Below are 27,707 nucleotides of genomic sequence, written 5' to 3' on the forward strand. Positions count from 1 at the left end.
AGGAATTGGGGAGAGCAAGCAAGCTTTCCCCACATCTCTCTGGAACTGCCCCTAGTTTCAAGTTGCAGTTTCAGTAGACATATTTACTAGCAGATACAATGATAACAAATCGCCGGAACAGCTGGACGATCCAGAACTCTGCGGCTGATATATATGATGCAAAGACATTCATCTACGCATGACACACCTTCAAAACTTTGCCGCAGCGCCGATTCTTGATCGGTATCCAACGTGTGAAGGTACACTTAATTGGATACGGTGTTGTAAGCACACTAGTTTTTTTTTGTTTTTTTTTCAGTTTTGTACAAATGTATATATATAAGAGTGCATGGGTCGGTGTTGTGACACCATGGGCATCAGCCTTCCCCCTACACCAGCACGCCTCTACATTTCTACCTCCCAAGTGCAATATATAATATCAATACACGTTTGCAAGTCCGGTCTCAGGGAGCCGCCATCTTCCTCAGTGGGGCGCGCTCTTGGGTGCGGCCATAATCCGATTACGATGCCTTAGCAAGGCTTCGTAATTGGATTATGATTCGCCCAAGCGCACCCCAGTCAAGCAAGATGGCAGCACCCTGAAGCCGGACTTGCAAAGGTGCATGGCAGAGACGCAGAATTTTGGCGTGCCAAGGAAGCTTTGATCATGCCGTGAGACCGGCGAAACTTGCTTTCTACGAGTTCTGCCTTTTTCGTGCGGAACTGCCTTTTCGTAAAATTTTCCATGTATTATCAATGGCAAGTCTCAGTGCTTACACGGTGTCTTAAAAAAACTTCTTGAGTGAATAACGACGAACGAATAGAAAACGTATCTTCAGCACACTGCCGCTAGCCTCTGCCAGTGCTAGCGAAACCGCAATTCGTCTGCGAGCAAGATGGCCGTCCGGTGGCTTCACTCGCGGGAGCGGGAGAGAGAGAGAGACGTTTTTATTTGATGAGGGGTTCACCCGCTATGGAGTTGTGCTCCTGAGACGGGAGGGGAAGGGTTGTGAGGGGAGAGGGAGATTTCATGATGATGGTAGTGACGTCTTAGATGAGGCTATGTACACCCGACTCCCTGATCGCGGGAGCGGGAAACAACGTTGGCAGGAAGCGCGTCGATGGGAACTGGGGGCAGCTTACGCCACCTAGCCTAGCAATTCATCTTTTTTTTTTTTTTTTCATTTGTATAAATTTGTTATAACACAACCCCCGCCCCCCTTTTTAAAGTGATTTCATTGCTTATTTTTATCTGTATTGTTTACCCCTCCCAATATCTTTTCCACGGCCAGTCTTCTTAGTTACAAATTACAATTATTTCCCCATCCATTCGTTCATCCATGTCAGCAAATCACAGTGCACCTCTCCAAATCCGTAGTATCCCCCCCCCCCCCCTCCCCCAAGAGTAGCGCAGAGTAGCGCAATCTAGAATGCCATCTTTCGGCGAATAGCGGCGAACGCCCGGGGGTTCCAACTCCTATCAGAAATGCATGGGGAACAATAGTCTTTGACATAATAAAGGAACATTTTAGAATAATTTGCGCTAAGTTGCGTGCCATCTAAGGGCTTAATGTTAAAAAAAAAAAATTGCCTCAGCGGCATCACGCAGCAGACCACGCGGCGACGTCACGGAGACGTCGCACCGTCCGCGTGACCCGCTCCGGCCATCCCAGGAAGTCCATCTCCGCTGCGTACAAAAATCGTCTGCTTCAAACGCCATTGCCTTGGAAATTGCCTTCTCCAAATTTTTACACACATCCGATATTATGAAAACTTTGATAAAGTGTTTAGTGCTTTACCAAACTCACGACAGACTAGTTTCGAAAAGTGTGAACTTGGCGTTTAATTTTTAATTAGCCGTGTTGAGTGGGGCCCATGGTGGGGCCGCCTCCTGGAACCCCGAGTACCACGTGACTCGCGCCGCGCTGCTCTGTCGGCCATGTTGTCGGCGAAACACGCGGATCAAAGGATTGCGGGCAACCCGGCAACCCACTGATCAGTGGGTTGCCTCGCCAACGACTCGAGGTTGGTCGGATGCATACCATGGTTGCATAGGTTGCATATGTCGCATAAAGTGTCTATTTCCTGGAATTTAGCCCTATATGTTTTCGTTCTTAGCTCCCCCGTTCTAGCTTCAAATAGTAATCCGCTCCCTAATGAATTATTATGCAACTGTTTTTTCTTTATTTATTGTTTTTGGTGTTTTTGTGCGGATGGATGAATAACAACTACACCCTTTGTAACGGACGGCAGCTTGCGCTACCTAGCTTAACATTTCGTCATCCCTTCTATTTTAAACTTTGTATAATTTTTTTTCTAACACAACCCCCCCCTCCCCCCCTTTCCTCTTTTAAAGCGTTTCCATTGCTTATTTTTATCTGTATATATACTTTATCTGTATATACTCGTCGAGACTCGAGAGGAGAAAGCAGGGTTGCCAGACAAGGCAGCAGCAGTCGCGAACCGCTGATCAGTGTCGCGAACCATAGAGATTCGCGAACCGGCCGAGGTTCGAGGTCGACCAGGTTCGACTTTTTCGAACTTTTAGTGAAAATTCGACGACCTTGTATTGTGGTTCGACTCGTGTGCGCATGCGCGACAGGTTGGCCAGTTGGCTTCGGATTGGATGGCGATGGCTAAGTGATGAATTAAGGGCAGCGCTGATTGGTTATTTCAGTTATTACAGTACAAAAAAATAATAATTAAACAAAAAAAATAATAATTAAATCAAAAAAATTGGTTTAATTACAACTGTTCATAAAATAAAACAATCCTTTGCATAAAAAAAAATTCTTCAAACCTAGACATGCTTGTATTAAGGTCTGGCCACACTGTCCACAAAGTCGAACCGGTCGAATCTGGTGAAAAATTTTCGAAGTTCGTCGCATTGGTTCGACCCAGTCGAACCCCGAAAGTTTGACCTAAAAATCCGGTTCGACAAAAGTTCGCGACACCCCTAGAATTTACCATTTATACCTTGCGTAAATTATTCAAGCACATTAATGGGCTCTTATGACCTGAGTTAGGAAATATACGACCCTTTGCCCCCTTTGCCCCGATCTAGCAGTTGCGCCCACCCTCACTAGAGCCCCCCTAGGTTGAGGCCTTTGGGGGACTTTGACCCCTGATGTACATATCAGAATCTCTCTAAGATTTCTTTTTTCTTTCTAAATTTAGTCATTTACGCATTGAAGTATTTAGATCCCGGTTTTTAATGTGGAGTTTTAACAGCGGGGTGCAGTAAATCCCTTCATTAGTTGAACCAGCGCTGTTTGAACAGCTACCGAACCGAACTGGAGTGAACCAGCGGACCAACCAGCCGCCGAGCGCGTCGGTTTTTTTTGTTTATTTTTTTCTTTTTTTATTGTCAGCGCAGCGGAAAATGGGCGAAGAGACCTCGTCCGTGGATTCAGCCAGCAATGCGAATTCAAGGAACGAGAATATGGTGTGCGGCGTTGTTGAAGGTAAGTGGGGCTAGTTCTCGGGAGGTTTCGTCAACGTCACAAGCACTCACTCGGCGGGCGAGCTCGACGTCTGTGAATTCCACTCCGGCGCCATTGGGGCACTACAGACTTCAAGTGGGGCACAAAATAAACACCGAAATTATATGGTCCTCGTGAAAGTTCTCTGCTTGCATCAAGTGTGGTGTATGGAATGTGCTACCGTGCTTGCTCTTCGTACTCACCGTCAGTGGTGCGCAGACAACACGCCGATATCGGCTCTGACGATGTTGACATTTGCGGTGTCAAACAGAACAGCGGAGTCACCCGGGAAACACTTTCTTACCCGATCTGGGGTCTCAGTTTGTGAGAGTATTCGTACCGTGGTATCGACGACTTGGATCAACTTATTATATCTCTTCTCGTGTATTAAAAGAAAGCCGATCGGACTCGTGGTCGCTTGCAGAGGTGGGGCACTAGCGCCCCACTCACTGAACACCAGGACGTCGACGTCTCGGCAAGATGTACAAGATGTACAAACATTCTCTGGCTCTGGGCGTCTTGTAGCTGTCATCTAGTGCAGCTTAAGCGCTGTAATTTTTGGTGCTGCAGGAAGTCATGTTGCCCCTAAAATACAGTGTGTAAGCTGCGCTAGATGACAGCTACAAGATGCCCAGGGCTAGATAATTTATTTATTTATTGAAATACCTTAAAGGTCCTTCTGGGAAGGACATTACATAAGGGGGGGATAAGTACATCATATATTACACACACAAAAATAATAAAATTAAAAACTTTCACAGCAGTGCAAACATTCAAGAAATCGTAAATGAAGCAACAAAAACTAAAATCTTGCAAACATTCAAGGAATCCTAAGTCAGACAATACCTAAATGGCTGCTGATAAGAGAATGAAAACGATCAGGGTTAGTCTCGGTGACGATGTGCTTCGTTAGATCATTCTACCACATTGCTGTTTTGGGGAAGAAGGAATACAAAAAAGGGAGTGCGGCAGGGAGAACGGTCAATATTGCATGACTGATTAAGACGAGGTGTAATGAAATGTGACTGTGCTTTGGCTGAGATATGGTGCATAGTAAATGCAATGAAAAAGTCATAAGCAAGAAACATTGCGTCTTAAGGCTAGTTCTGGAAGGTCGGCTTACTGTTTTAATAAGGTGACGCTGGAATGTCGAGAATACTCACAAAAAATAAAGCATGCAACTCGGTTTTGAAAGGCTTCTATTTCAGTGATCAAATATGCTTGGTGAGGATCCCAGATGCTCGATGCATACTGAAGTTTCGGCTGAATTAATATGAAAGGTATGCAGTTTTCTTTAAGGGAGGAGGAGCACAACGAAGTGTATGTTTCAGGTAGTTCAACGAACAATTCCACGATGATAACAGTGACCGAATATGTGCATTCCAGGAAAGATGCGAGTCAACGTGAACACCTAGGTATTTATAGGAGGAAACAGACTCGGCAACGTTAGAATCAGTAAAATAGTTATGAGAAAAAAAGGCTTCTTTCCTAACAAATGAGGTGAGTTTGCATTTAGAAGGGTTAAGCTTCATTAGCCAAGTCGAGCACCACAATGATAGGTTAGTGAGGTCATGTTGTAGTTGAATGGTATCTAGAAATTTGTCTGCATACAACACAGTTGTCTGCAAAAATACGAATGCGGGAGGAAATATATGAAGGTAAGTCATTACTATATATTAAGAAAAGCAAGGGTCCAAGGACGGACCCTTGAGGTACACCCGAAGACACAGGAGTAGAAGTTGAACTATGAGAGTTCACGACCGTGCACTGACTGCGGTCAGAAAGCCAGTCTTTGGTCCACAGCATGATGTTACTATCTAATTTTAGATGTGTAAGTTTTTGTAACTGACGCTTATGTGGGACCCGGTTGAACGCTTTGGCAAAATCAAGAAAAATAACATCAATTTGGGAACCAAAGTCAATACAAAGATGGATATCATTAATGAATCCTGCGAGTTGAGTCTTGCAGGAATGACTATTCCGGAACCCATGCTGGTAATTAAAAATTAATTGATTTTCCTCTAAAAACTGATTAATGTTCGAATGTAGTACATGTTAAAAAATGTTTGAAGCTATGCTTCTAATGGATATGGGCCGATAGTTTAACGGGGAGCTCCGTTCACCTGATTTAAATACTGGGATAATTTTACCGACCTTCCAGTCACTAGGAACAGAATGATAAAGCAAAGATTGTGAAAAAATTGCGGACAATATGACACTGGAAATTGTTTTAGTATTCATTAAAACCTTCGAATTAATTTCGTCTTCACCACTCGAAGAAGTAACCTTCAAGTTATGAATTGGTTTTACAACACCAGATGAATTAATCATTATACTTTCCATTTGATCATGTTCAAAAAACATATCCAAAATAGGCAGGGCCGTATTCTCACATGAAAATACTGCAGAAAAAGCAGAATTCTAAACAGTAGCACTTTCGAGGTCAGATAGTGAATTTCCTAATGCATGAGCCGATTTAGAATTTTTTACTGTCCACAATTTTTTGGAGTTTGTACGCAACATATTGGGGAGAGTGATTTGGTAGTAAGAATTTCTAGTTATAGTAACTTCTTGTTTATATTCTGTTTCGCACTCATGGTATGCCTGCCAGTCGGAGGGACTGTCACGGTACCTGGCACGCCTGAATAGTTGTTTTTTCTTTATCCCTAGGCGCCTCAGGCTTGTGTCATACCACGGAGAGATATTTGACGTCTTAATGAAAATAACAGGAACATGCTTATCAATCAGATATTTAACTTTATTTCCTTATAGCTCCCAGTTTTTCTCAACTGTGCGGCTTTCGAAGTTATGCAAGAAAACCTCTTCATAAAAAAGTGCTAATTCGCTGTTTATTGCATCGCAGTTAGCCCGGCCATAGCTTCTAATGGGTTTTCGAATAGTTTCCTTTCTTGTTACTGGCAGAATGATTTGCGCAAACAGAACGTTGTGATCAGATAACTTTGGAAGGGTAGTAAAAGTCAGGTTGTGTAGTCAAGATGAGGTCAAGAATACTTGAGGTTGAAGTAGTGGAGCGTGTTAGTGTTACAAGCTGCGAGAGGTTGAAGTCAAGGCAAGCTTCGATGAAACTTTCACACTCAGCAATGTTACCCTGACAAGAAGGATGTAATGTGGAAAATTATGCCCATTGCAACTTTTCCTTCTATTTTATGCAACTGCACCAGAGAGCATGAATTATAATAAAAATTAAACAAGAATCATTACCAAAATCAAGCTTGGCACTTGATTTCCAACTTGATTGTCTCTGGAGCTAGAAGGGGAAAAAAATGACTGCTGTTTACAACTCCCTGTAACGCCGAATTAGCGCAGCTCTTGAGGAGGAGGGGAAGGGTATTGAGGGGAAGGTATATCCTTCCTCCCTCCTTTTCACCTCCTCATCTTGTCTGCTACTCCTCCCTCCGAGCGGCGTTGCTGTCGCCTCATGAGGGTCACGTGACCTCGCGGGGGTCACGTGACCTTTATGAGGTCACGTGACGATGACGTCATCAGTGACGTCACTGATGACGTCATCATCACTAGTGACGTCATCAGTGACGATGACGATGCGGATGCCGATTACGTCATCAGTGACGATGACGATGCGGATGTGACGTCACTGATGGCGTCATCAGTGTCGTCACGCGTCCCACAATGCACCGCGCGGTTACGCCGACGGCGACGCCGCTCAAGCCGGAAACAGGCGTCTAAGAGCTGCACTCTAAAATGAACCCCCGTAGAAAGTAACAGATTATAACTTTGGAATGTTTGTCATGATAAAGTGTCAGAGTTCATGTTGCAAAATGCGCAAGTTCCTGCATGTTTTACTTTATCATCGAGGGTTTATTGACACGATACTTGTATTCCTCATTTGTACTCTTCAAATATTTAGTAAATTTGCCATCAAAGCACGACTTCTCTGAGGTTTCATGCTTGCATTTGTGTGTCCCCAGATGCTAAAGGTGTTTTACATTCTACCAAAAAAAACATAATCAGAAGATAATAACATCCAAACTTTGAAAAGCAGCCTTACTTCAGGTTTGCCCCATTAATTCACTCCTTTTTTTTCGTCCGAGATCAAGTAGGTGTGATCTTATTTTTTGGCTAGATTTGTCTTGGCTGTCTTTTAGGAAAGAAATATCATGTTTTATTTTTTTTTATTTTCTTTTCCAGGGTTTTATGGACGACCATGGACGACGGAGCAACGAAAAGATTTATTTCAGAGGTTTGTCAACACTGATTCTTGCTGCATGTCTTTACTCAAGTTAATTTGACCCTGCTTTGCTGTGGTCATTTCTGATCTAACAGAAATCTTTGTTTTTCCAGAATGAAGAAATTGGGCCTGAACACTTACATGTATGCCCCAAAAGATGACTTCAAGCACAGAGCTTACTGGAGGGAGCTTTACACTGTAGAGGAAGCTGGTAATTGTGGTGTTTCTGTATATCCCCGTTCTCTAAGACATGAGGACATTGAGAACAATGACACTTCTTTTTCCTAGAGCACCTAACGAACCTCATTCAAGCTGCAAAGGAAAATGGAGTACATTTTTACTATGCTCTCTCTCCTGGCCTAGACATCACTTATTCTAATTCTAAGGAAGTCTCCTGTCTGAAGCGAAAGTTGGAACAGGTAAGGACCAAGTTAAAACTACCTTTGCTTGCTTGCTTTTTTTTTACTGCATATGTATTATTACCAACGAAAGTTTCTTTTCAGGTTGCTCAGTTTGGCTGTAGTGCATTTGCGCTGCTTTTTGACGACATTGAACCTGAGATCAGCGAGACAGATAAAGAAGTCTTTCAGTCGTTTGCGCATGCGCAAGTTTCAGTAACAAATGATGTCTACCAGGAGTTGAATCAGCCAAAATTTATATTCTGCCCTACAGGTTGGTCATCGGTCAGTTTTACGTCTGCGCATTCTGCCACTTATCACTGTTTTGCTGTCTTTTTACAGAATACTGTGCTGCTAGGGCAGTTCCAAATGTCCAGAGTTCTGAGTATTTGAATACTATTGGGCTCAAGCTAATGCCTGGCATAGACATTATGTGGACAGGTAAGGAAGTGGAATGCTTCATCTTATGTGTCTATTTGTGGCAAAAAAGCATTCTCAGAATTTCACTTTTTTTTTCTTGTCAGTTTAAATTTGTTGTTTTAATAAAGACAGCCAAAAAGCGGCCTTTTAAAATACTTGATTTCTTTGCGATTAATGGTAAGTCGTCTAGTGTCTGTAAACCCTGTCATCATGTGTGCCACCGTTTTTATGCATGCACATCTTTTTTGACGCACAGAAACAGTTTTTCGGCTGCATACAATAATTTCCAGGTGCTCTTAATATCCTAAGAAGATTTTCACTTTACCCCGGAAACGGGTCTGTAACCAAGACCACCATACTTTAGCAGCGTGACAGGAGCTCTACAATTGTTTTAAAGCAGCTGGACGCAGCTTACGTTCCATCCACCAACAGAAAGGCGCATGCTAAAAGAAAAGAAAAAAAATGGTATCATGTGTCCGTGAGGACAGGTTTGTGTGCTTGCAAGGCTGTGAGACCCCGATGCCAGAACAGCGATTGCCGGCTCGGTTGATAGTTCTAGCATGCCTGCAGAGTTGAAAGGAGCCAGTAAAGGCTCGTTCACACTCTTGCGACTTCTTAAAACTGGGTTCCTTAAAACCTCTTACAACTAGAGGACACACTGGCGCCATCTATTGGGTGGCAGTGTAAACTTGGCGGTCCGGTATATTTTCTATTTCCCTCGTGCATTATCCTTTTTTTCTGGGCTTGAAAAACCTTTTTCGACGTTATAATTGAGCCTTTCTTATAGATGTTACGCACATTTGACGTCGGAAATACCGCAAAACTTTCGCTCTTGTGAAATGTAGTTCCAGGGTCACCGTATAGATGGCGCCAGCGTGCCAGTGTGTTCTCTCGTCCTAAGAAATTTTATAAGTTTTTAACAAGTCTCGGTCTCTGTCGGTCATACTCGGTTGCAAGAGTGTGAACGAGCCTTAAGGGACACAAATGGCCGACAGCCTGGGCTGATGGAGTCGACAATTAGCACGCGGTATCGGCTACTTGCAGTGTTTAGATGAATGCTTTGTGTGTGCATTTTCTGCCATTTAACCTTTCCATAGTCACTGAAAAAGCACGAACGTCTTACCTTTGACCGTACGCCCATTCTTAATTGCCTCCTTTACATGCATGGGGCTCACTGTATATGATGTTTTTTTGGTGCGAGAAAAGCGTTAAAGAGTTCACGTGGGCAGATGTCAGTGCACACGCTGCGTTTAAAGCACAAGACTGAATGAAAAAGTCAACAAAGAACACAAAAATGTTAAAAATGTGTATTGGCGACTCAGCTGAAGCATTTTCTGACCTGTTTTCGCAGCCACCAAATTTTTGTATTTCATTTGCGGTTATACACCAGCACGCTGTACACTTTTTGGGAGCAGCTAGCCATGCTGACAGTTGCGTATAGCCATCACTGTCATTGACGTCTTACCTACAGCCATATATTGCGCTCTCAGTGGGAGCCTTCACCGTGTTGCAATATTGCAATTGCATTATAACTGGGGTGCCATGTTGGTAAAAACCGATAAACCCCGAAAGTTGCCCCCAAACCCATTTTATACAATGGGGAAAATCGAAAAAGCTTGAATGGGATGATAATGCAATTGTTGCAAAGGTGCAAACGAGCTGGACAAAAATAATGATTAAAATTATTCAGCTGTGTTTGGAGATTTGTGTTTGTCCATTGTCCCCCTTGTTCGCCTCCTCCGGGGATTATTATTGTTACCCGAATAGGAGCTGTCCATGAATCACAAAAACCCAAGATTCGCGGGATAAATCTTCATTGGCAGTTTTGTTTTGTGCTGATCCGGAAGAAAGCCCCCACTGAACTCTCCGTGAGGCTGCTACTGTCTTCGGAAACCATGCCCATTTTTTCCCGTTTCCTTCACTTGTCGCTGTCCAAATGTTTTCCCAATGTTTGGTTCCTGCACATCTGGAGGTCGGGGAATCCCATGTCCCTGTTTTCTACAACAGAAGCCTCAATAAACACAGATTTTTTGGATGATCTCAAAAATTGACACCAAACTATTACGCCATCTGTGGGAGAAAATAAACCCCAAAAAAACACCCCGGAATTCAACAAAAAATGAACCTCAAAAACACCGAACCTTAAATATAACCACAGTTATTTCAGTGTCGGTTAGGAGGCTTTTGCATATTGGTTCTGCCCTTGGCTCGAGGTGCGAGAATGCCACCAGCAGCACTCGACTGACGCTGTCCTGTGTGCAGGGCACAAAGTGATCTCCAAGACGATAACAGTCCAGTCGATTCAAGAGCTGACGGAGGTGCTCCGGCGTGCCCCCGTGCTCTGGGACAACCTGCACGCAAACGACTACGACCAGAAGCGGCTGTTCCTGGGGCCGTACAGCGGCCGGTCGACAGACCTGGTTCCTCACCTGCGGGGCGTGCTCTCCAACCCCAACTGCGAGTATGAAGCCAACTTTGTGCCCATCCACACGCTGGCCCAGTGGAGCAAGTGCAACAGCGACGGCAAGCGAGACCTCAGTGAGACGCCCTTTGCTACTTTTTGGCTCGTGGCAAACTGGTGCCACAAACATAGGCTAACCATAATCTACAGTATAGAAAACAGCACAAAGGATGGGGGGGGGGGGGGGGGCTGCCCGGCGGAAAGAAAAAGCAAGAAATGCTACTATTTAGTTCAATGTAACAATGCACACTTTTTCCAAAGTTCTTCGTTTAGTTGAGTTCTCCAGCACCTTTCTTCATCTTTACAAAACCGAAGCCTGCCAGATCTAGTAATATGGCAAAGTGCTCCTCACAAACGTCTGTGTGAACAGAATGTATTGACAGATGGAACCACAGAAAGAGCTCCAAATTTACTCTATGGAAGATAACATTTTTAATAGTAGTATGTTTATTTTTATGAAATGTATTATGTATTCTTTAGATTTCTTCACTCGCTTAGCACTCATTTCACAATTATTCACACATCTTCCCACGAAAACGGGACGTGAGGTTTCATTTAGAAAAAATGACAGGACGGCAGAAATGCACCTCTGAAACGGGGCTGTCGCGGCTAAACGGGACGTATGGTCACTCCACACAAGCATCCTAATTTTGGAAAGCAACTTAAAGGGAAGCTGAAGAGCTTTTCGAAAAAAATTAGTTAATAGTTGATTCTGACGGGTTTGTGCCTGCTGTGTCCAAATATCGCAACAGTTTGACCCAAAATAATCACTAAACGCAAAATATGCGAAGAAAACAGAAGCGATTGCCGCAGCAGCACAACATTGGCTCGTCACGCGTGACGTGCCACTATGTCATAGGAGGACCATCTCGATTCTTGCTCTGTCGCTTGCGGAAGTAGCCGGGCGCCGAGGCTTCTGCTCTTGTAAATCTGGTTCAGCTTCTGATTTTTCGAAATCTTTCGGTGGATCCGAAAGAGGAATGTGTCCAGAGGACCCTCGCCATGACAAAGTATGCGTTCCAGCCGTCGACAAAGCAAAAAAATGACCCCCTGCAGTAATAAGGGCAAACACGAGGAACCACTTGCGCCGACGCGACATGGCTGGCTTCATGCGCTCGGGAACGTACTGACTGCTACTTATTGTAAGGTAAAACGTTGATAATAAACGGAGTGCTATTGACGGAATTAACGGTCGTCAGAGCTAGACAAGAATTCGGCACACATCGGCCTTCATGCTTGGCAGCAGCTGGACAAGTGAGCGTGCAGGCTGCAGTCGTCAACAATCAATCCATTGATGAATATTTGGATTCGCCTTTGTGGCCGATGAGTGCCATGATGGCATTTACCATCACTTGCGAATGCAAGTCCCATGGTGTGCTTAAAAAGTATGGCGGAAGCTTGGAGTCATGACCTCGTGATTTCTCATTTCGCTTTTGTGTTGAGGAGGAAAGCTAAGGAGGAAAGTAAAAAATAATTCCATATTCCCTTTAATTTCTCTATAAATCCCTGTATGATTTTTATCGCTGGTGTGCAAGCAGGCTAGGTGGGGATGATCAAACCTAATAAGAAGCTCGAGACAAGAGCTGACATAAGGAGGCTGGGTGGTTTTGGGTGTTTCAGGCCCATGTTTCTTGAACATCTATGGTAATACTGCATTGCCTTAAATAGGTTGGGCTCTCTCTACGCAGTTTGTAGTGTGAGTGAAACCGCAGAGCCTTGCATGGGGCAGTAAGAATCCTTCTCTATAATCTGAAATGAAAGAAAACGTAAAAGCGACGTGCCAAATTCTCTGGAACATGGCTCGACCTTTGGGTTACCAACTTCTGCACGGTCTGTGGTGTTGCCTCAGGCCACTGGCATTCTCTTCTCTGGCAGACGAGTCGGTGAGCGCCGACATCCGGCTAGAGACGGAGGGGGAGACAGAGGAAGTGCCGTCCCACATGGGCCCCCACGCCTACCACCCACGTAAGGCGCTCCAGGCAGCGATGGCGGACTGGATTCCCGAGTTCTACCGCACCAAGAGCGCCTACGGCCGCCTCCTGTCTGGCGCTTTTCTCCCGGGTGCACCCACGGGCAGCCAGCAGGCGGCTCTGCTGGACGACGCCAGCTTCCAGCCCCTCTCAAGTGAGCTGGTCAACTCGCTGGTGCAGCCCACACTCGAACCCATGGACTGCAACACGTCGCCCGGCGCCTCCCCGCGCCACGTCGCCAGCAAAAGTGCCGAGGAGATGCAGACGGAGGAAGCGGTGCCTGCCGAGGACTCGCGGCAGCTCACCCTCGAAGATGTGGCGCTTCTCGTGGACCTGTTCTACCTGCCCTTTGAGCACGGCCACCAGGGGGTGGCCTTCCTCCAAGAGTTTCACTGGCTTCGCTCCAACGGCCACCTGGTGTGGGAGGGCCGCAAGCGGGGTCCGCCGTCGGAGGAAGAGGACGCCCCCGCCATGGCGGAGCTGGAGGAGTGGCGCAAGCGTGCCACCAAGTTCGACCTGATGACGCAGGCGGTGGGGCGGCTCTTTGCCCGCCTCACGTTTGTGCCTAACCGGTCCCTCTTCTATGACCTGTACCCTTACATCTGGGACATCAAGGGAGTCATCTCGCTGCTCAACTCCTACGTTAAGTGGATTGGTGAGTGGTAGTGCTGCCAGGCAACAGAATAGTCGGCCAAAGAGAGAGACTTTGTGCGTACCGCTTTAAGTTGGGACTGGGGTAGCTCTAGGATCCAAGGCTATACTTGTTTGAGAAGTGGCAGGTTGTCACATGATTCGAATGTAGTTTTGGCACTGGCCTTGCCCGCATTTAGTGTTCTCTTTGTTTCCCCTAAATATTCCTCAAATTTGGGGTTCTCATAAAAGATCTTCTACCCGCTGTTGCCAGAAAAGGGACAGCATAGTAATAGGATTGTTCTAGAAAAAGCTGTTTTTTTTTTCCTTTTTGCGTGGGGCGTTCAATGGCAGCTCATGGACGCTGAATGTGGGCACCTTGTCCCCCGCTGTCTTGGGCCCCGGCGATGAGGAGCCTCCCCGTGCGGCCCGAGTCCAGGGCGCAGAGCTAACAAGTCTTGTTTCTTTTTCGCCCATGTGCCCGTTAGCTCTGGGAGACGTGCCCTGTTCGTCGACGTCGGCCTTTGCCCCTCCATCATTCACATGTACGCACCCGGTGATTCTCCCCTTTCTTGTCCCCTCTCTGGCATCCCTTGCACTTCCGGCGGCAGTTAGCCGCTTTGTCCTCAAACCTCGGTTGGCCTCTTGGCTCTTCTGAACAGAATAACATCAGTTCCCTTCTGCATAGGTCCCCAAGTGATCCTGCTTTGGCCTGCTTTTCAGACAGCTTCAAGTTGTGGAGCGTGTTTCTGTGACCAAGCGCAGCAATTAATTGTAAAGGAAGCAGTGGGGATTGAAGGGGGAAAAGAAGCCCTCTCTTGTGCTTTTCTTTCGTGTGCTTTCATTGATATGTTTGGCTCCTGACGTTTATTCCCCTCACGTGGGTATGCTGAGCGGCACTATTTTCCTCAAACTGTGCCACTGTTGCCATTCTAACTCATTGACCACTGTGTGGACACTCTAAAAGGAGGCTTCTGTGTGGTATCATCCTCACTTCGTAGTAAACCCATGAACTTTCTATAGTGCAGGGGTAGCCATACTGCGGCTTGCGAGTTGCAAGCAGCTCTTTGCGGGTTCAAGTGCGGCGAAGGAAAAATTGATAGAATTAAAGATAGCTTGCGTTTTGTTAGCCGAGCCACCGTACATTCTGGTGTGAGGCACTCTTCTTAACAACAAGGGTGGTGAGATCAAATCCCTCGCAAACAAAGACCTCATTGAGCTTCTCGGAACTGCAACGACATCATTTGAGCCAAACTTCAAAGTGCTTGTTTTACGAATGGGTGTACACCAAAGAAGCTTAGTGAGCAACTGCTTTATGAGTGGAATTCGGGAGGCCACAAAAATTAAGTTTGAAATACTGCCACGCCCACATTTTACTGTGGCTCAATTAAAATGTTCTTTTTTATGGTCCTCTGCACAGGTTTACTTGGCCACCCCTGCTATAGCAGCATTTCAGACATGACCCCGCAGATGAACTTATGTCAAGCAGTATAAGTTCAATGGTCCCAAATAAAAACTCGGAAAAAATGGTCCCAAATAAATATCGCCAATGTGGCTTCTGCGTTTTCGGATAAATCCGATAAAATCCAATAACACCCGCCGGTAAACATTTTACGGTTTCCAATTTATAAGAAAATCTCAGAATTTCGATGCTGACGGTTGCACGAACTTGACTGGTTTTTATATTTTTCTGGAAGCTTAGAAATGTTTTGCGCTATGGAAACCTAATGCACCTATAAAGGCATCGAGCTCCGCTCGTTACGTGTGCTACCACCACGCGTCATGACGAGATGGAAATAATTCAAGTTCCATGGCTTCAACAGGGGAAACACTAATTTGATCGAATGACGTTTTAGCGAATGCCCACGTTTCACCGAACGACACTTTAGCAAATAGTCGGCCGTCGCGAAGCTGCGTTTACGGGTGGGCCAAGTGGGTTCACATTTATGTAATGAGCCGCCACAGTCTGTCGCCGCGACGCGGAGTAAGCACAGCGCACAGGGAGGGTTAACATGTGTCCCGTTATTTGCTAAAACATCAATTCGCTCAAATGTCGCTGTTCGCTAAAACCTCATTCGCTCATGTGATATGAACCTGCTTCAACAGTATGACTAGGGGTACTCATTTTTCGTTTAAAAAATTCTTCATTCAAAAATATTCTGACGATTTTGAATAAAATTAAGTTCAATACCCGACCACTTTTTTCAAGTAATCGGCCTCAAAATATAGACGAGGTCCTTCATTCCTCCAGGAAATCACTGATTGCATAACAGATTAAGTATATTGCATGGTACATCTTAGTTTCAAGACAGTCTTCTTACGGAACCATTTTTTCCTATCTTGAACTTGGGACCGTTAGTTCCGGGACTATTTGTTCCTACACCCGTGTCTGGGGCAGTAAAATTTGAGACTTTAGAATGATTTTAGGGGGAGTGAGGTCCAGACAAGAGAGTGAACAAAGCTCTTGCGAAATAAGCGCACAGTTCTAAAAAAAAAAGTGGGCCTTGTTTTGACATTTGAAGGTAAAGTTGTATGGCATGTTTCGGATGAGTCGTCGGTTCCTACATTGGTTCTTTTGGCCAACACTATATTTGTTGACTGCAGTTTACTTTCACATTGAACTTTTTTTATTAGTGCACTAGCTAAATAGGCAAATACTGGCTGGCTATGCATATTAGCCTGGCCTGTATTAAACTGGCAGAAGAAAGCATGTTCATGGGCTGTTGGTCACACACAGTGACTTCGAATATTCCAAGATGCAGTCAGTTTGTTATTTTTCTGGTTAATTATAATAATGGCTTGCAAGAAAATGACAAGTAATTTTATGGTTCATTTTGAAGCCTTATTTTTTACCATCACTTTCGCACACATTTTTTGTAGACAAAATTTATGAATACACTGTTGTCCTTCATTTATAATGGTTCTTCATAGTGCCTCTGAGCTCAGCACTAAGTTATTTAGTTTCACAGGATCATTATAACCTTACAGCACTGTAATGAGATGGAAGTGAAATTGTCAAGAATGCACATTGCTTGTCCGTTGATTGTTTCTATATCATTGGTAGCTGCCGGCATTTTGCTTGCACTACTTGTGAGCCATAGTCAAAGCTGGTTTTGAAATGGTGTATCCTAGCTAACCATAATAATTTTGTGCTTGCTGGAAAAATATATACTGTAAACAATTTATTTTTTGCGGGCTCAATATTTCGTGCTTTAGGTCAAAGCTGAAGTTTTGGAATAATTCACAGGTTCTAATTTTTGCGATGGTGGGATCTGAATATAGATTCCGTTGTATTTACATTTTACTGGAATTGTTCGCAGCGCCTATTTTTCGCAAATTGTAGGCGATTTGCGAAATTCATGGAAATTAGGTCCTCACGAAAATTCAGTCGTTTACAGTATACTTTTTAAAGAAAAAATTATCAGTTCATGTTTTTTCCATTAAATTGACGGAATTTTTTTTTTTTACCAAATATATATGTATATATATTTTTTTTTTTTTATCAACTAATGCAAAAGGAATTAACTGGCAATTACAGCTTACTGTAGTATTGCAACAGTCTGTTGGCTATGCTCCTTGCACATGCCATTTCTCTACCAGTTATGCATCCTAATTTGTGTATTTCTCAAAATGTGTCAAAAGACCACTAGATTCACATTTTGCACATTTTTGTTGAAAGCTCATATGACTTTTTGACTCAAACTGGTCATTTGCACTGCATGATGTCTCACATCATAAATATTCTGTTGTGATTTGCAATTCATGGCAAGCAAATTAAATACCCCTTTGATGGGGCTCCATGAGGAAGCATATATGCAGCCATTTTTTAACTCTGACACATACTGTCTTTTACAGTTCCACATCATGCTCTTATCCTTGAATAATCCACACTACAAACGTGGTCATATTTTAACTTATTGAGGGCCATTTTTGTGCCATACCATAGCCAGAGGATGTGCTCATATTACATTTTGAACTATATCTATTATTGAGTTAGGAGCGACTAATTTAATCTTGAACTGCAGAGTAGCTGCTTACACATGTCTGCTATGAGAGACCCAGTGGGCTTGCAGTATGAATGCTAACCTTTACCTCAGACTAACAATCGGGCTATTCAATTGCAAAGGCATTGACGACCCAGCTCTAGTGGTAGCCCTACTATGTGGGAATTCAAATGGAACCATCAAAATCGAAAGTTGGGCAGGTCTGACCTCTTAATGTAGCTCTTGCCATCGGGTGTGCACCAGAAGCATGTGTATAATTTGTTCTTTGACGATTCTTTAGAAGCATATGCAGCAGTGTGGTAGTGCTGATGTTGTCTTGCTCTCACTTGGCAGGGTTCTCGAAGGGCTACAAGGAAGCTTTTGTGAGTGGGGAGCAAGAGCCATGGCTTTTCCGTGGTGGGCTTACAGCCGAACTTCAGGTTCGTGTTAGCTGCCATGACTGGCATGGCATGAGGCGTGTCTTGGTGCTTAACAAGTCTCGTCACTGTAATGCGAGTTGTCGTGTCACAAGGGCTGCCGTGTCTTCTTCACAGCGTCTTCTCCCGCTAGAGAGCGTCAGCGACCTCTTTTTGTACAAGCCTCCGGAGTCTCCAAGCAGCAAGACGTACACCATACGGCCTTACCTCCCAACGGACGAGGTTCGCCAGCACTACTTGCTCCATCCACCCGAGACAGTTTGGCACCTATTCACAGAGCTGGCTCAACTCACTGTAGTTTGTCCTTTTCCTGCCATTTTTCTTCTTTGACTGCAGCACAGAACGTAGTCAAGCCTATGTGGGAGATTGCAGTCCAAGTGTTCTGTTATTTAATTTGTTCTTTGCCAGAGCTTGTCTCAAGTTTCGCCAAGTTAACTGATGTCACATTTGTTGCATACTCTTTCTTCCTTGCTGTTAAGCAGTCTTCAATCCTTCAATAGCCGTGTGTGGAGAGGGAGGGTACCGAGCCTCTTTTTTTAGTGCAACTCTTCTGTTGGTTTCACAGCCTCTGATCTATGAAGTGTGTCGCAAGACGTGCGACGATGGAATGGATGGGACGGAGGTCTTTCCCGAATTCCCCAACCTCATTGGTGACAAGTGAGTGAGACTGCTAGCAACACTTTGTGCTCGGTGCTTCTCCCATACAGCTTTAGCTTTTTCAAGGTTCCCCAAGTGTTCTTTTAACTTGTCTGTATAGGTAGTGGTGCGCAAATACCAGAGCCACAGTAAAGCTGGTGAACTTTGAACATTGCAAAGCTCAGAAGGAATGTAAACAACACTGGCAAAACACAATTTTTGAGTGCAGCTCTTAGGCACCCAATTCCGCGTACAGTCGAATCTCGTTAATTCAAACTTGCATGCAGGTCCCATCCTATGCGTCTCTATGTAAGAAAACTTCCGGTAATCCAAACTTTGCTTTATTCAAACAAATTTTTCGGTCCCCTTCGAGTTCGAATTAGCGAGGTTTTACTCTATGGCGGTGGCGGTGTAACCGCGCCGCTAAATTTAGCGGGAAATTGAATTGGTGTTGACGTCACGTGACGTCAATTTTCCCGCTAAATCTAGCGGAAGAACTCAATTTGTGCATGGGTGACGCGACACAGTCGTGTGATGTCATTTTCTCCGCTAAGTTTAGCGGGGAAACTGAATTGGTGTTGAGGTCACGTGGCAACAATTTTCCAGCTGAATTTAGTGAGGAAACTGTGGGAGGAGGGGAGGCTACGTTGGGGCATACCCCAGGGCCGTACCCAGAAAAAAATTTCGGGGGGGGGGGGGGGTTTCGGGGACAACGGCGGCCATTTTGAAAGTGTCTATTGCCTTATTTTCGCCTATGAATCATGTGCATCGGTGGCATATAATGGAGAGTTACAGCAACCGGAGAGCCGGTCCCGGTTTGGTACCCGGTAGCCGACCGGCGGCACTGCGCGTGCGCAGAGGTGGAGATTAAAATCGGCTGGCTGCCAGTGCACCGACCAGGGCCGTACCCAGAAAAAAATTTCGGGGGGGGGGGGGGGGGGGGGGTCAGAACCCCCTAATTACCCCCCTGGTTACGGCCCTGGCATACCCTCCCCTCCTCCTCAAGGGCTGCATTCCAATTTTGCATTACAGAGATTTGTAAATGTCTCATTTTTTTGTTTCTCTGTATCTGGTTTTTGCAGCGGTGAATATTTATACAGATACTATATACAGTGGAACCTTGTTAATTTCAGTCTAAGGGGGACCAAAGCTTTCTTTGAAAATTCACAGGGTCTCTTATATTATCCCCAAGATGACTTGAAGGCAAAAGCCAAAGTGCCGATGCATTAAATACAGACACATGATTCTTTGCTTCACATTCTTTTTTCACATAGCCACTTTAATTAGCCAGCTTAATTTGCTTAGTCATCCCTCTTAATGTTCTAAGTCATCCTTCTTAATGTGCTGAGTCATCACCTTAATTCGCTTAGTCATTCAGTTAATTTGCTTTAATTCCTCGTAATTCACTTTAATTCCTCTTAATTCACTTTGATTCCTCTTAATTCGCTTTGTCATCCTTCTTAATTTCATTGCCTCTAATCTGCCTGAGTGGTCACGTAAATGTTTTGGTACCTTTCGTGTGTCGCTGACGTATTTTCGCTCAAGGACTTTGAAAGTTGACTGAACAATGACGTATAAGGTTTTCGCCTTAATAATGCAAAGTTTGAATTCTCGGGAGTTTTCTTCCTAGAAACGCATAGGACGGCACCTGCATGTTGTGGCCAATTCGTCTGGGCCCGCATCGCACTGGTGCCGTGCGGTTCGTGGTATACGAAAGGCTAGAGGAGGGGAGAGGAGAACTTCCTTCTCTCCCCACCAGTCTCGTGTACTAAAGTGGAAAGGGTGCACTGCACTGGACGGGTGCGGTGTGCCCCAGACGAATAGTTTGAATTATCCGCGAGTTTGAATTAACAAGATTCCGCTGTGTACGGTTTGTTTATCCGTGTGCACCGCTTTCCGATGAAAAGTGCAATTAAGCCCGGATGTCCCTCGACTTGAGTGACGACGGTACACAGCTCGAGTGCAAGGAGAAAATTTTTCTGTCAGCTGTGGCGCAGCGCAGCAGTTCCCTCTTGCGCCGTACGTATGTAAATGAAATGGGAGCATCTCCTTTTGCGATAGCATTTGGTTTGGGTGTACAGAATGGGACCTGGCGACAAACTAGTTTTACACACTTCGCTTTTTCGTACACTCGAGTTACTGGTGCGTAGGAAAGAGTCAAAATTGTTTTTGTGTGTGTATGTTTTTGGGGTTCTGAAAGTGCTCTTCTGCCCCTGGATGCCAGACTGGTTGGAGGGTTCCTGACCCTGAGCAACGAGTACTGCTTTGTGGTGGAGGACGAGACCGGGATCTGTGGCTATGCACTGGCAGCGCTGGACGCCCAGCAGTTCAACAAGAAGCTGGAGATTGCCTGGAAGCCTGAACTGTGCCTCAAATACCCGGCACCAGCCAAGGAGCCATCAGAGATGTTGACGCCAGCAGAGGTGCGTCCTGCCAGAGCTCGTGTCTCTCACGCGACAAGTATGGCAAGCAGTTCGACGAACTTGGCAACACTTCTTTTACCGAGCCACAATATACCTGTAGGAAAGGTCCCTCTCCTAGACAATGTGTGGTCTTGCTAGTGCATATAGGAATGGAATGTCCAGATTGTGCAGATTTTCTCAGGTGCTAGGATTTCTCAACCAACGGACGTGGCAAAAGTAGCCTTATTCGATGGCGAGAAAGTGGTGTCATTGTGACAGCCTTCTCGTTGTTTATGTTGTCGAGGGATGACACGGGGGCTTTGGTGTTTCAGGAGATCATGAGCAGCTTCCACGCGCACCCTGTCACCGTGCCAGATGTGGTCTACAAGCACCACCCATCGAGGGTAACCATGAGCATGCTGCCCTCGATCCTGGACCCAAGTGTCTCCAAGCGCCTGCTGGCGTGCGTCCTAGCTGCGCTCAAGGCAAACGGTGGGTGTGCTTATAATTCCTTAACATTGTCTCTATAGAAAGAAATGCCCCTCTCTTGAATTCCCTTCTGGCGAGGAAGAAAGACCTGCGAGGTGTTCTGCAGATACACTTACTTTCCTGAGTCGTGGGAGATGCCTTGCACTTGCTGTGCCAGTATTTATCGCTATTTTCAATGTATGGGCATGTGCGTCTGGAAACAGACGTGACTATTAGAACTTTGCAGATTTGTTTTAAAAAAGCCTCGAAAGTTACACTAAACCAGTCTATGCAGGCAAGTTATACAGCCAGGGGGACATAATATAAAGGGCTAATTATCACAATATATAGAATAATTAATTAAAATGTAACTATTAACTTTTTAATTAGTGAAAAATAAACATGGTTAAAATTAGACACCTGCTGAGTGCTGTCAAGAAACGCTAAATCAGTAAATTTTATTAGGGTATGTTGTTGGGCTAGTTGGTTCATTTTAGTTAAACACATCCGTCTTGTGCTATCAGTAAATTTTAGAATGCCTGTGTGCGGTGCTAAAGTTACGATTGTGCAAGAGGCGCAAAGCTAGCGGTGCAAAAACGCGGACGATAAGAGAGAATGCGGGTGTGTCTTTGCACCACCAGCCTTGTGCCTGTTGCACGAGTGGGAACTTTAGCGTACCATCGCACTTCCCATGCGCTCAGTCTTTAGGAAATACACTGATTTTCAATGACGCCCAGTGCGCTAAAGTTTTGAATTGGAACCATATGTTCATCTTTGCTAATACATGGGTTGCACTGACGTCACATCACATACTTTTGACCACCATGTAAGAGGAGGAGAGGGAAGCTGCTTTTGTGTGAATTTTGAGTGGCGGGTAAATCTTCTATAATCTTCTGGGAGGAGAATAGCGACGTCTATGCAAATCCGGGAGGCATAAAAGAGGATCCTGATAAGAGGGGAGCTCCTTCTTGCCCTCGTCTCTGACGGTCATCGTAGCGCTCTTTGAATGACGTCACGTGCAACTCATGTATTGAAAGGTTAATAACAAATTTGAGTTAATTAACTACCTTATTGTGACAATTAGACCACCATATTATGAACCTCCCGGTTGAATAACTTACCTGCAGTTGGATAAAGTGCATATAAAAAGTACTTGAAGTATGATGTAAATGAGAGATTATGAACCTTCAAGTAAAGTACTATAAATATAACATAGTTTCAAAGTAAAGTACAAGTACTTTTTAACACACTCTTCTATGATACACTTTCATTCCCCTATAGACCGTTTTCGTGTGACAGTAGTCATGTTAAAATATGACGTCGTTGGGTTGGGCAACAAAAGCTAGTTTAAGCATAAGTCCAATAAAAAAAAGTATAGCCGAGAGAAAAGTAGAACTATTGGCATAAACCTCTTGAATTCTAGCGCACTCCAATCGGCAAAGAAATGAATGACTATTTTGGCCCAATTCAGCTACATCAAAATTAACATGGCAGCCGCCACATAAGAAAACAGTCTATAGTTGTTGTTTTTTTTGTTATTTTATTTAGCTGCTATGCATTGCCCCAGGGGTAATCGGAGGTGCATCAGTTAATTTCGGAAATGGCAGCGAATATTGGATAAAGTCAAGTGGCTTTGGAGTTGACAAGCTATTATTTCATGATATAAATTTACCAAGACCAAATTTGGGGAATATATTTTGAAGTCGGCAGTTGTACTTTTCTCGGAAAGTACCAGAAAAAAAATACTTTAAGCAAAGTACAAGTACATTCTCGGAGAATGTGCTTCAAGTAAAGTACAAGTATTATAAACCTCCTTGAAGTAGTACTTTAAGTACAATATACTTAAAGTACTTCTTAACGCTGGAAAAAAGAACCTGTATATAGCAGCTTCAAGAGCATTGCTTGTGCCAAAAAAGTGGAGAGTTTAGCGTGATTCACACAAAACATATGCTCTGAGCTCAACTTAAAGGGATAATCCACCTAATATGTCTCAGTATAAAAACAGTGTCCTTTGATTTACCATCATCTCCAGGATAATTAACTGTGAATTAAAATGCCTTGTGCAGCTAGTTGGTGAAATCTGTGGTTTTTATCTGAGTGTAACTAAAAGCCCATGCAAGACAACTAACCTGGTCGGAACTATTTTCCTTTCTCTTTCGAGTCTCGCACACAATCATTGATTTAGCAGAAGGTGCAACAGCCAAAAAGTGTCCGATTCCTACACTTTGGTCACTGTAACAGTGACTAAAAACATACCGTTGCAGAGCCAATCTTACTTCTTGCAGCTTTCGTCGCATTCCTTAAAGGGACACTAAATGGAATTTGGCGATAGAAACACAGAAACAATTGGGCAATAATTGTGGGAGAAGCCTCATTGTCATAGCCCAATTGTCTCCCAAATTTTAGGTAAACGACTGTCCACAAAAAATTGCGCGAAAACCAGTGGAGTCCAAAGAAATTTAAACTTCTGCCAACAGTTTAAGCAGGTGACTGCGGTACTATGGGATGTCGGAACAACGCTTTAATGATTGTTTCCTCCTGCCATTTCTTACCGTGTTTGCGATGCCAGCACTAATACGATTGGTTAGTCTTCCATTTAATGGATTTATGGTGAAAGGAAACATCTGTGTTTATGAAAACATAGCATAAAATTGAGCATTGAAAATCTCTCTGGTGTCCCTTTTTAGCACGACTGGATAGGAGCAGGTTTCTTTATGGCAAGGCTATGAGAGCGAACCCGGAGATAACTTTAGTCACTGACAAGGCGAGAACGACAGTCTCTCTCTCTGGAATGCCTCCAGCTGCTCCCTGCTTTGGCCGTGTTTTGGCTGCGCGTGCATACTCCAGGCAGGACAGCTGAAAGTCCTCCCTGCCACTAGAGCAGTTGTATTGAAATTATGTGTACCATATTTTCTGGGGTACGAGTTGCATTTTTCTTTTCAATCTTTCCGGGTATCTGTCTTATGGAAACATGCTACCTATATGCGCTTCTTTTCCCTGGCCATATAACTCACCTCCACAAGGCACATTACTCTACCTTTTGCGGCTTTTCTGAGATCTGTTTGAATTAAAAGCAAACACCCTGTATATCCTAACTGCGCAAATTTACCAAGAGGGTTATGTTTCGTGTTCGATTCATTAGCGAGGATATTGAAACTGGCCCCTACTTGCGAATATATCATGGTCACAGTACACATATGCGGGCTTACCAATGCAGTTTCACCGTGCCAACCGTACAAATATATAAGTGTGCATTACTCAGAGGTGCCTTAAGTATGACTTTATATAAAGTTCCGCGTTTTCAGTTTCTATTTTTTCAAAATTCGGCGTACTTTTTTCGGTATTTATTTTAAAATTCAATTTTCTGTTTTTTTTTTTTTTTTTCAGCGTATATTTATGCCCACAGAAGTTTATCGGCTTTTTTCGGTGAATATAAAATAAACACCAATGGACACCGGATCAGATGATCCTTGTAGCTCTGATATTTGTGATCACTCAAAGAATAACGGCACATATACATTGAAAAAGAAATGGACACTTTATTTGGCAAATGTGTGCAACCGTAAAAGAAACAAGAAAAAAAAATGTATTAACAAGTCAGATACGAAGCCTATGTTCAAAATCATGGAACTTCACCTTCTGTACATCAGGATTACGTGATCTTATTATAGTAAACACATATGTACTTTCGCAGGTTCTCCTTGTTGATGTGTACCCTTTCTCTCCTGTTAATATGAAACCGAGCTTTGAGAATGCCCTCTCAATGCTAACACTGGACACTGGCAGGCTGAAGGAGATAAAGCGATGCCTGAGCCGAAATCGACCAATCAACCAACTGTGACCACCAAAAAAGACACGGTGCGACGTTTTGAAGCACAACACAACATGCAGAGCTTTCATCAAGTCAGTCTTCCTTACAACGAGTTCGAAAACACGCTCGTACATGGCGAAGTCATGGGGCATTTCATACTTTACGTTCCGATCGATGATGTGCACATTAAACCAAAACGTTGTGATGGCACCCTTGTATCACATACTTGGACACATTTCGATAAACACTGTCGTTCCACTTTTTCGCCACGGCTCTGCGGTACGACTGGAAGGTAAAAGTGACCTTTTCCGGTTAAAACTGAATTTTAGAAAATGGATTAGACATACTTTTATCGGTTTAAATAAAAAAATGCTGAACCTAAAAACTGACCTTTTTCGGTTAAAACCGAATTTCAGAAAATGGATTCCGCGTACTTTTATCGGTTTAAACCGAAAACTTTGAACCCTACTTATATACTAACTTCTTTAAGAAAGCGGCTGTTTATACACGTTTGCAAGTCTGGCATCCGGGTGCCACCAACTTGCTTGCGTGGGGTGCACTTGGATGCGGCCATAGTTCGTTTACGACGTGTATAAGGGGTGCTTTTTATACAATGGTGAGACTTATAGACCCGAAAGTGCAGTATCTAATCCCCAGATGTTTAAAATTTTCATTTGAAAACTTGCAGCGTCCACCACAGTGCCAAGACTAATTCTGAAGACTGACTATATGCGCGGAGAAACTGGTGGGGAAGAGGAGATGAGAGCACATGAGGGCGTCAGAATGCCGAGCTCTGGTTGGAATGATTAGGGGGTAGCAGAGCCGTATATGTAGAGAGTTTGGTCAATGGGAGGCGCGGGCAGAGCCAGGGCGTGCGGCAGACTCGGAAAGAGGGCTTGGCATGCTCTCTTGACCAACCAGAAGCCGAAAAGAATCCCCTAGCGGTGGTAGCGAGAAACAGTTCTGAGCCGATCGATCATCGAAGGTCTCTGTTCGTATATGGTTTTAATAAGTGCGTAAGAGTGAAGTGTAGTAACTTTTTGTGGTTGAAAATAGGGTGCACGTGTTATTTCATCATGATCATGCAGAAAGATGTAAGAAACGAATGCGCCGCTCAACTCTGTTTTGCGCGGACAGAGTGTGACCGCTCTGACGGCAGATTCCCGGCGCTCGGCGTTTGGCGTAAGGATTATGTCGATCTTTCCGCTAGTCGCACTCTTCCACCATCATTTTAGATGAGTGTGATTGAAACATCACGTGTACCATATTTTCAGCCATCGAGAGTCACTCCAATGCAGTTATCAGGTTTGTTTCTCGCGACCACCGCCAGGGTATTATTTCCGGCTTCTGGTTGGTCACATTCGAATTTCTGAAGACGCCCTGGAACACGCCCAGCCCGCTTTTGGCCAATGGCGCGTCCGCATTTGTCTCCTATACTTCCCAACGAATGGCCAAACTCTCTACATATACGGCTCTGGGGGGTAGACCTAAAGCTAGCTGCCTTTGTCTCCACTATGCCCATCGAACGCGGTCTAATGCAAGAGCCAGGATGCCAGCGTTCCGCGATGCAAAGCGTTCAACGAGTGCAGTGGAGACTGAGGCAGCCAGCTTCAGGTCTACCCACTGATCACTCCAACCAAAGCTCGGCGTTCCAACGTCCTCTCTCTCACTTTTTTGGTGCATAAAACTGGGTGTAGCATAGAGATAATGCAGGCAACAGAATGTGTGCAGCTGCACTACCCTCCCTTTCTCACTGTGACCTGGTAGATGCTGCAGGAGCTTGGAGGAGCATACAGGGTCTTCCCATAATTCACTTTGTGCTTTTCACACAGCGTTTTGCGATTTTTTGCAACTGGTCTATCGGGCTCCCAATTATTGCTTGAAATTGTTGGCAAGGTATGATACAAACTTGTATGAAAGGAACTTAAAAAAAAAAAAAAAAATGTCTTGTTTATGTGTACTATCTTAATTATAAAAACCTTTGTACCCACAGGCTCGCATGGAGTGTTTTCTGAAGTGACGGTAGGAGACAAGAACATCGTTGACTTCTACACGAAACTGGGCTTCCTGGAAATTGCATTGCCAGACTTCCTGAATGATGAGGTCTTCTTTCTGGGCCGAACCTTTTAGCATTACGCCTATGGTGTGAGGGTGTGGCACTTTGCCTCCACGACAGCCTTTCAGTGATAAGGTTGGTTTTGGCATTGCTGCAGTTTCTACGAAAAAGAAAAAAATATTTGCTTCTGGTTCAGGAGCTTTTTGTATATGCGCTGCACTGTGTATAAATAAACTGAAAATTCTGTACTGCAATTTTAACATATGGCAGCCTTTCCTTTGTAAAAACATACTCAGGTACAGAAAAAACAAAAGGAAGTGCCTGTTGACTGTGAACGTTGGAAGTTTTAGATCTAGATCACATAAAC

General features: G+C 44.4%; 1 protein-coding gene across 2 annotated transcripts; it reads left to right on the forward strand.

Annotated features, from left to right (window-relative positions):
* Positions 1-2,858: 2,858 nt before the first annotated feature.
* LOC8042980 (protein O-GlcNAcase) lies at positions 2,859-27,594 on the forward strand. 2 transcript variants are annotated; one of them, XM_029994357.4, is made up of 15 exons: positions 2,859-3,443; positions 7,629-7,680; positions 7,782-7,879; positions 7,957-8,087; positions 8,172-8,340; positions 8,409-8,507; positions 10,749-11,024; positions 12,823-13,572; positions 14,036-14,092; positions 17,885-17,970; positions 18,085-18,189; positions 18,533-18,624; positions 20,828-21,026; positions 21,338-21,497; positions 27,278-27,594. In XM_029994357.4, the coding sequence occupies exons 1-15, from the start codon at positions 3,362-3,364 to the stop codon at positions 27,412-27,414; spliced, it is 2,493 nt and encodes an 830-aa protein (XP_029850217.3). In that variant the 5' UTR covers positions 2,859-3,361; the 3' UTR covers positions 27,415-27,594. The 2 variants fall into 2 exon arrangements, with proteins under 2 accessions (XP_029850217.3, XP_029850218.3); XM_029994358.4 differs by lacking the exon at positions 14,036-14,092.
* Positions 27,595-27,707: the final 113 nt, after the last annotated feature.

Source organism: Ixodes scapularis, unplaced genomic scaffold, assembly GCF_016920785.2.
Source record: "Ixodes scapularis isolate PalLabHiFi unplaced genomic scaffold, ASM1692078v2 PGA_scaffold9__187_contigs__length_104089568, whole genome shotgun sequence".
Classification (NCBI taxonomy): Eukaryota; Metazoa; Arthropoda; class Arachnida; order Ixodida; family Ixodidae; genus Ixodes; species Ixodes scapularis.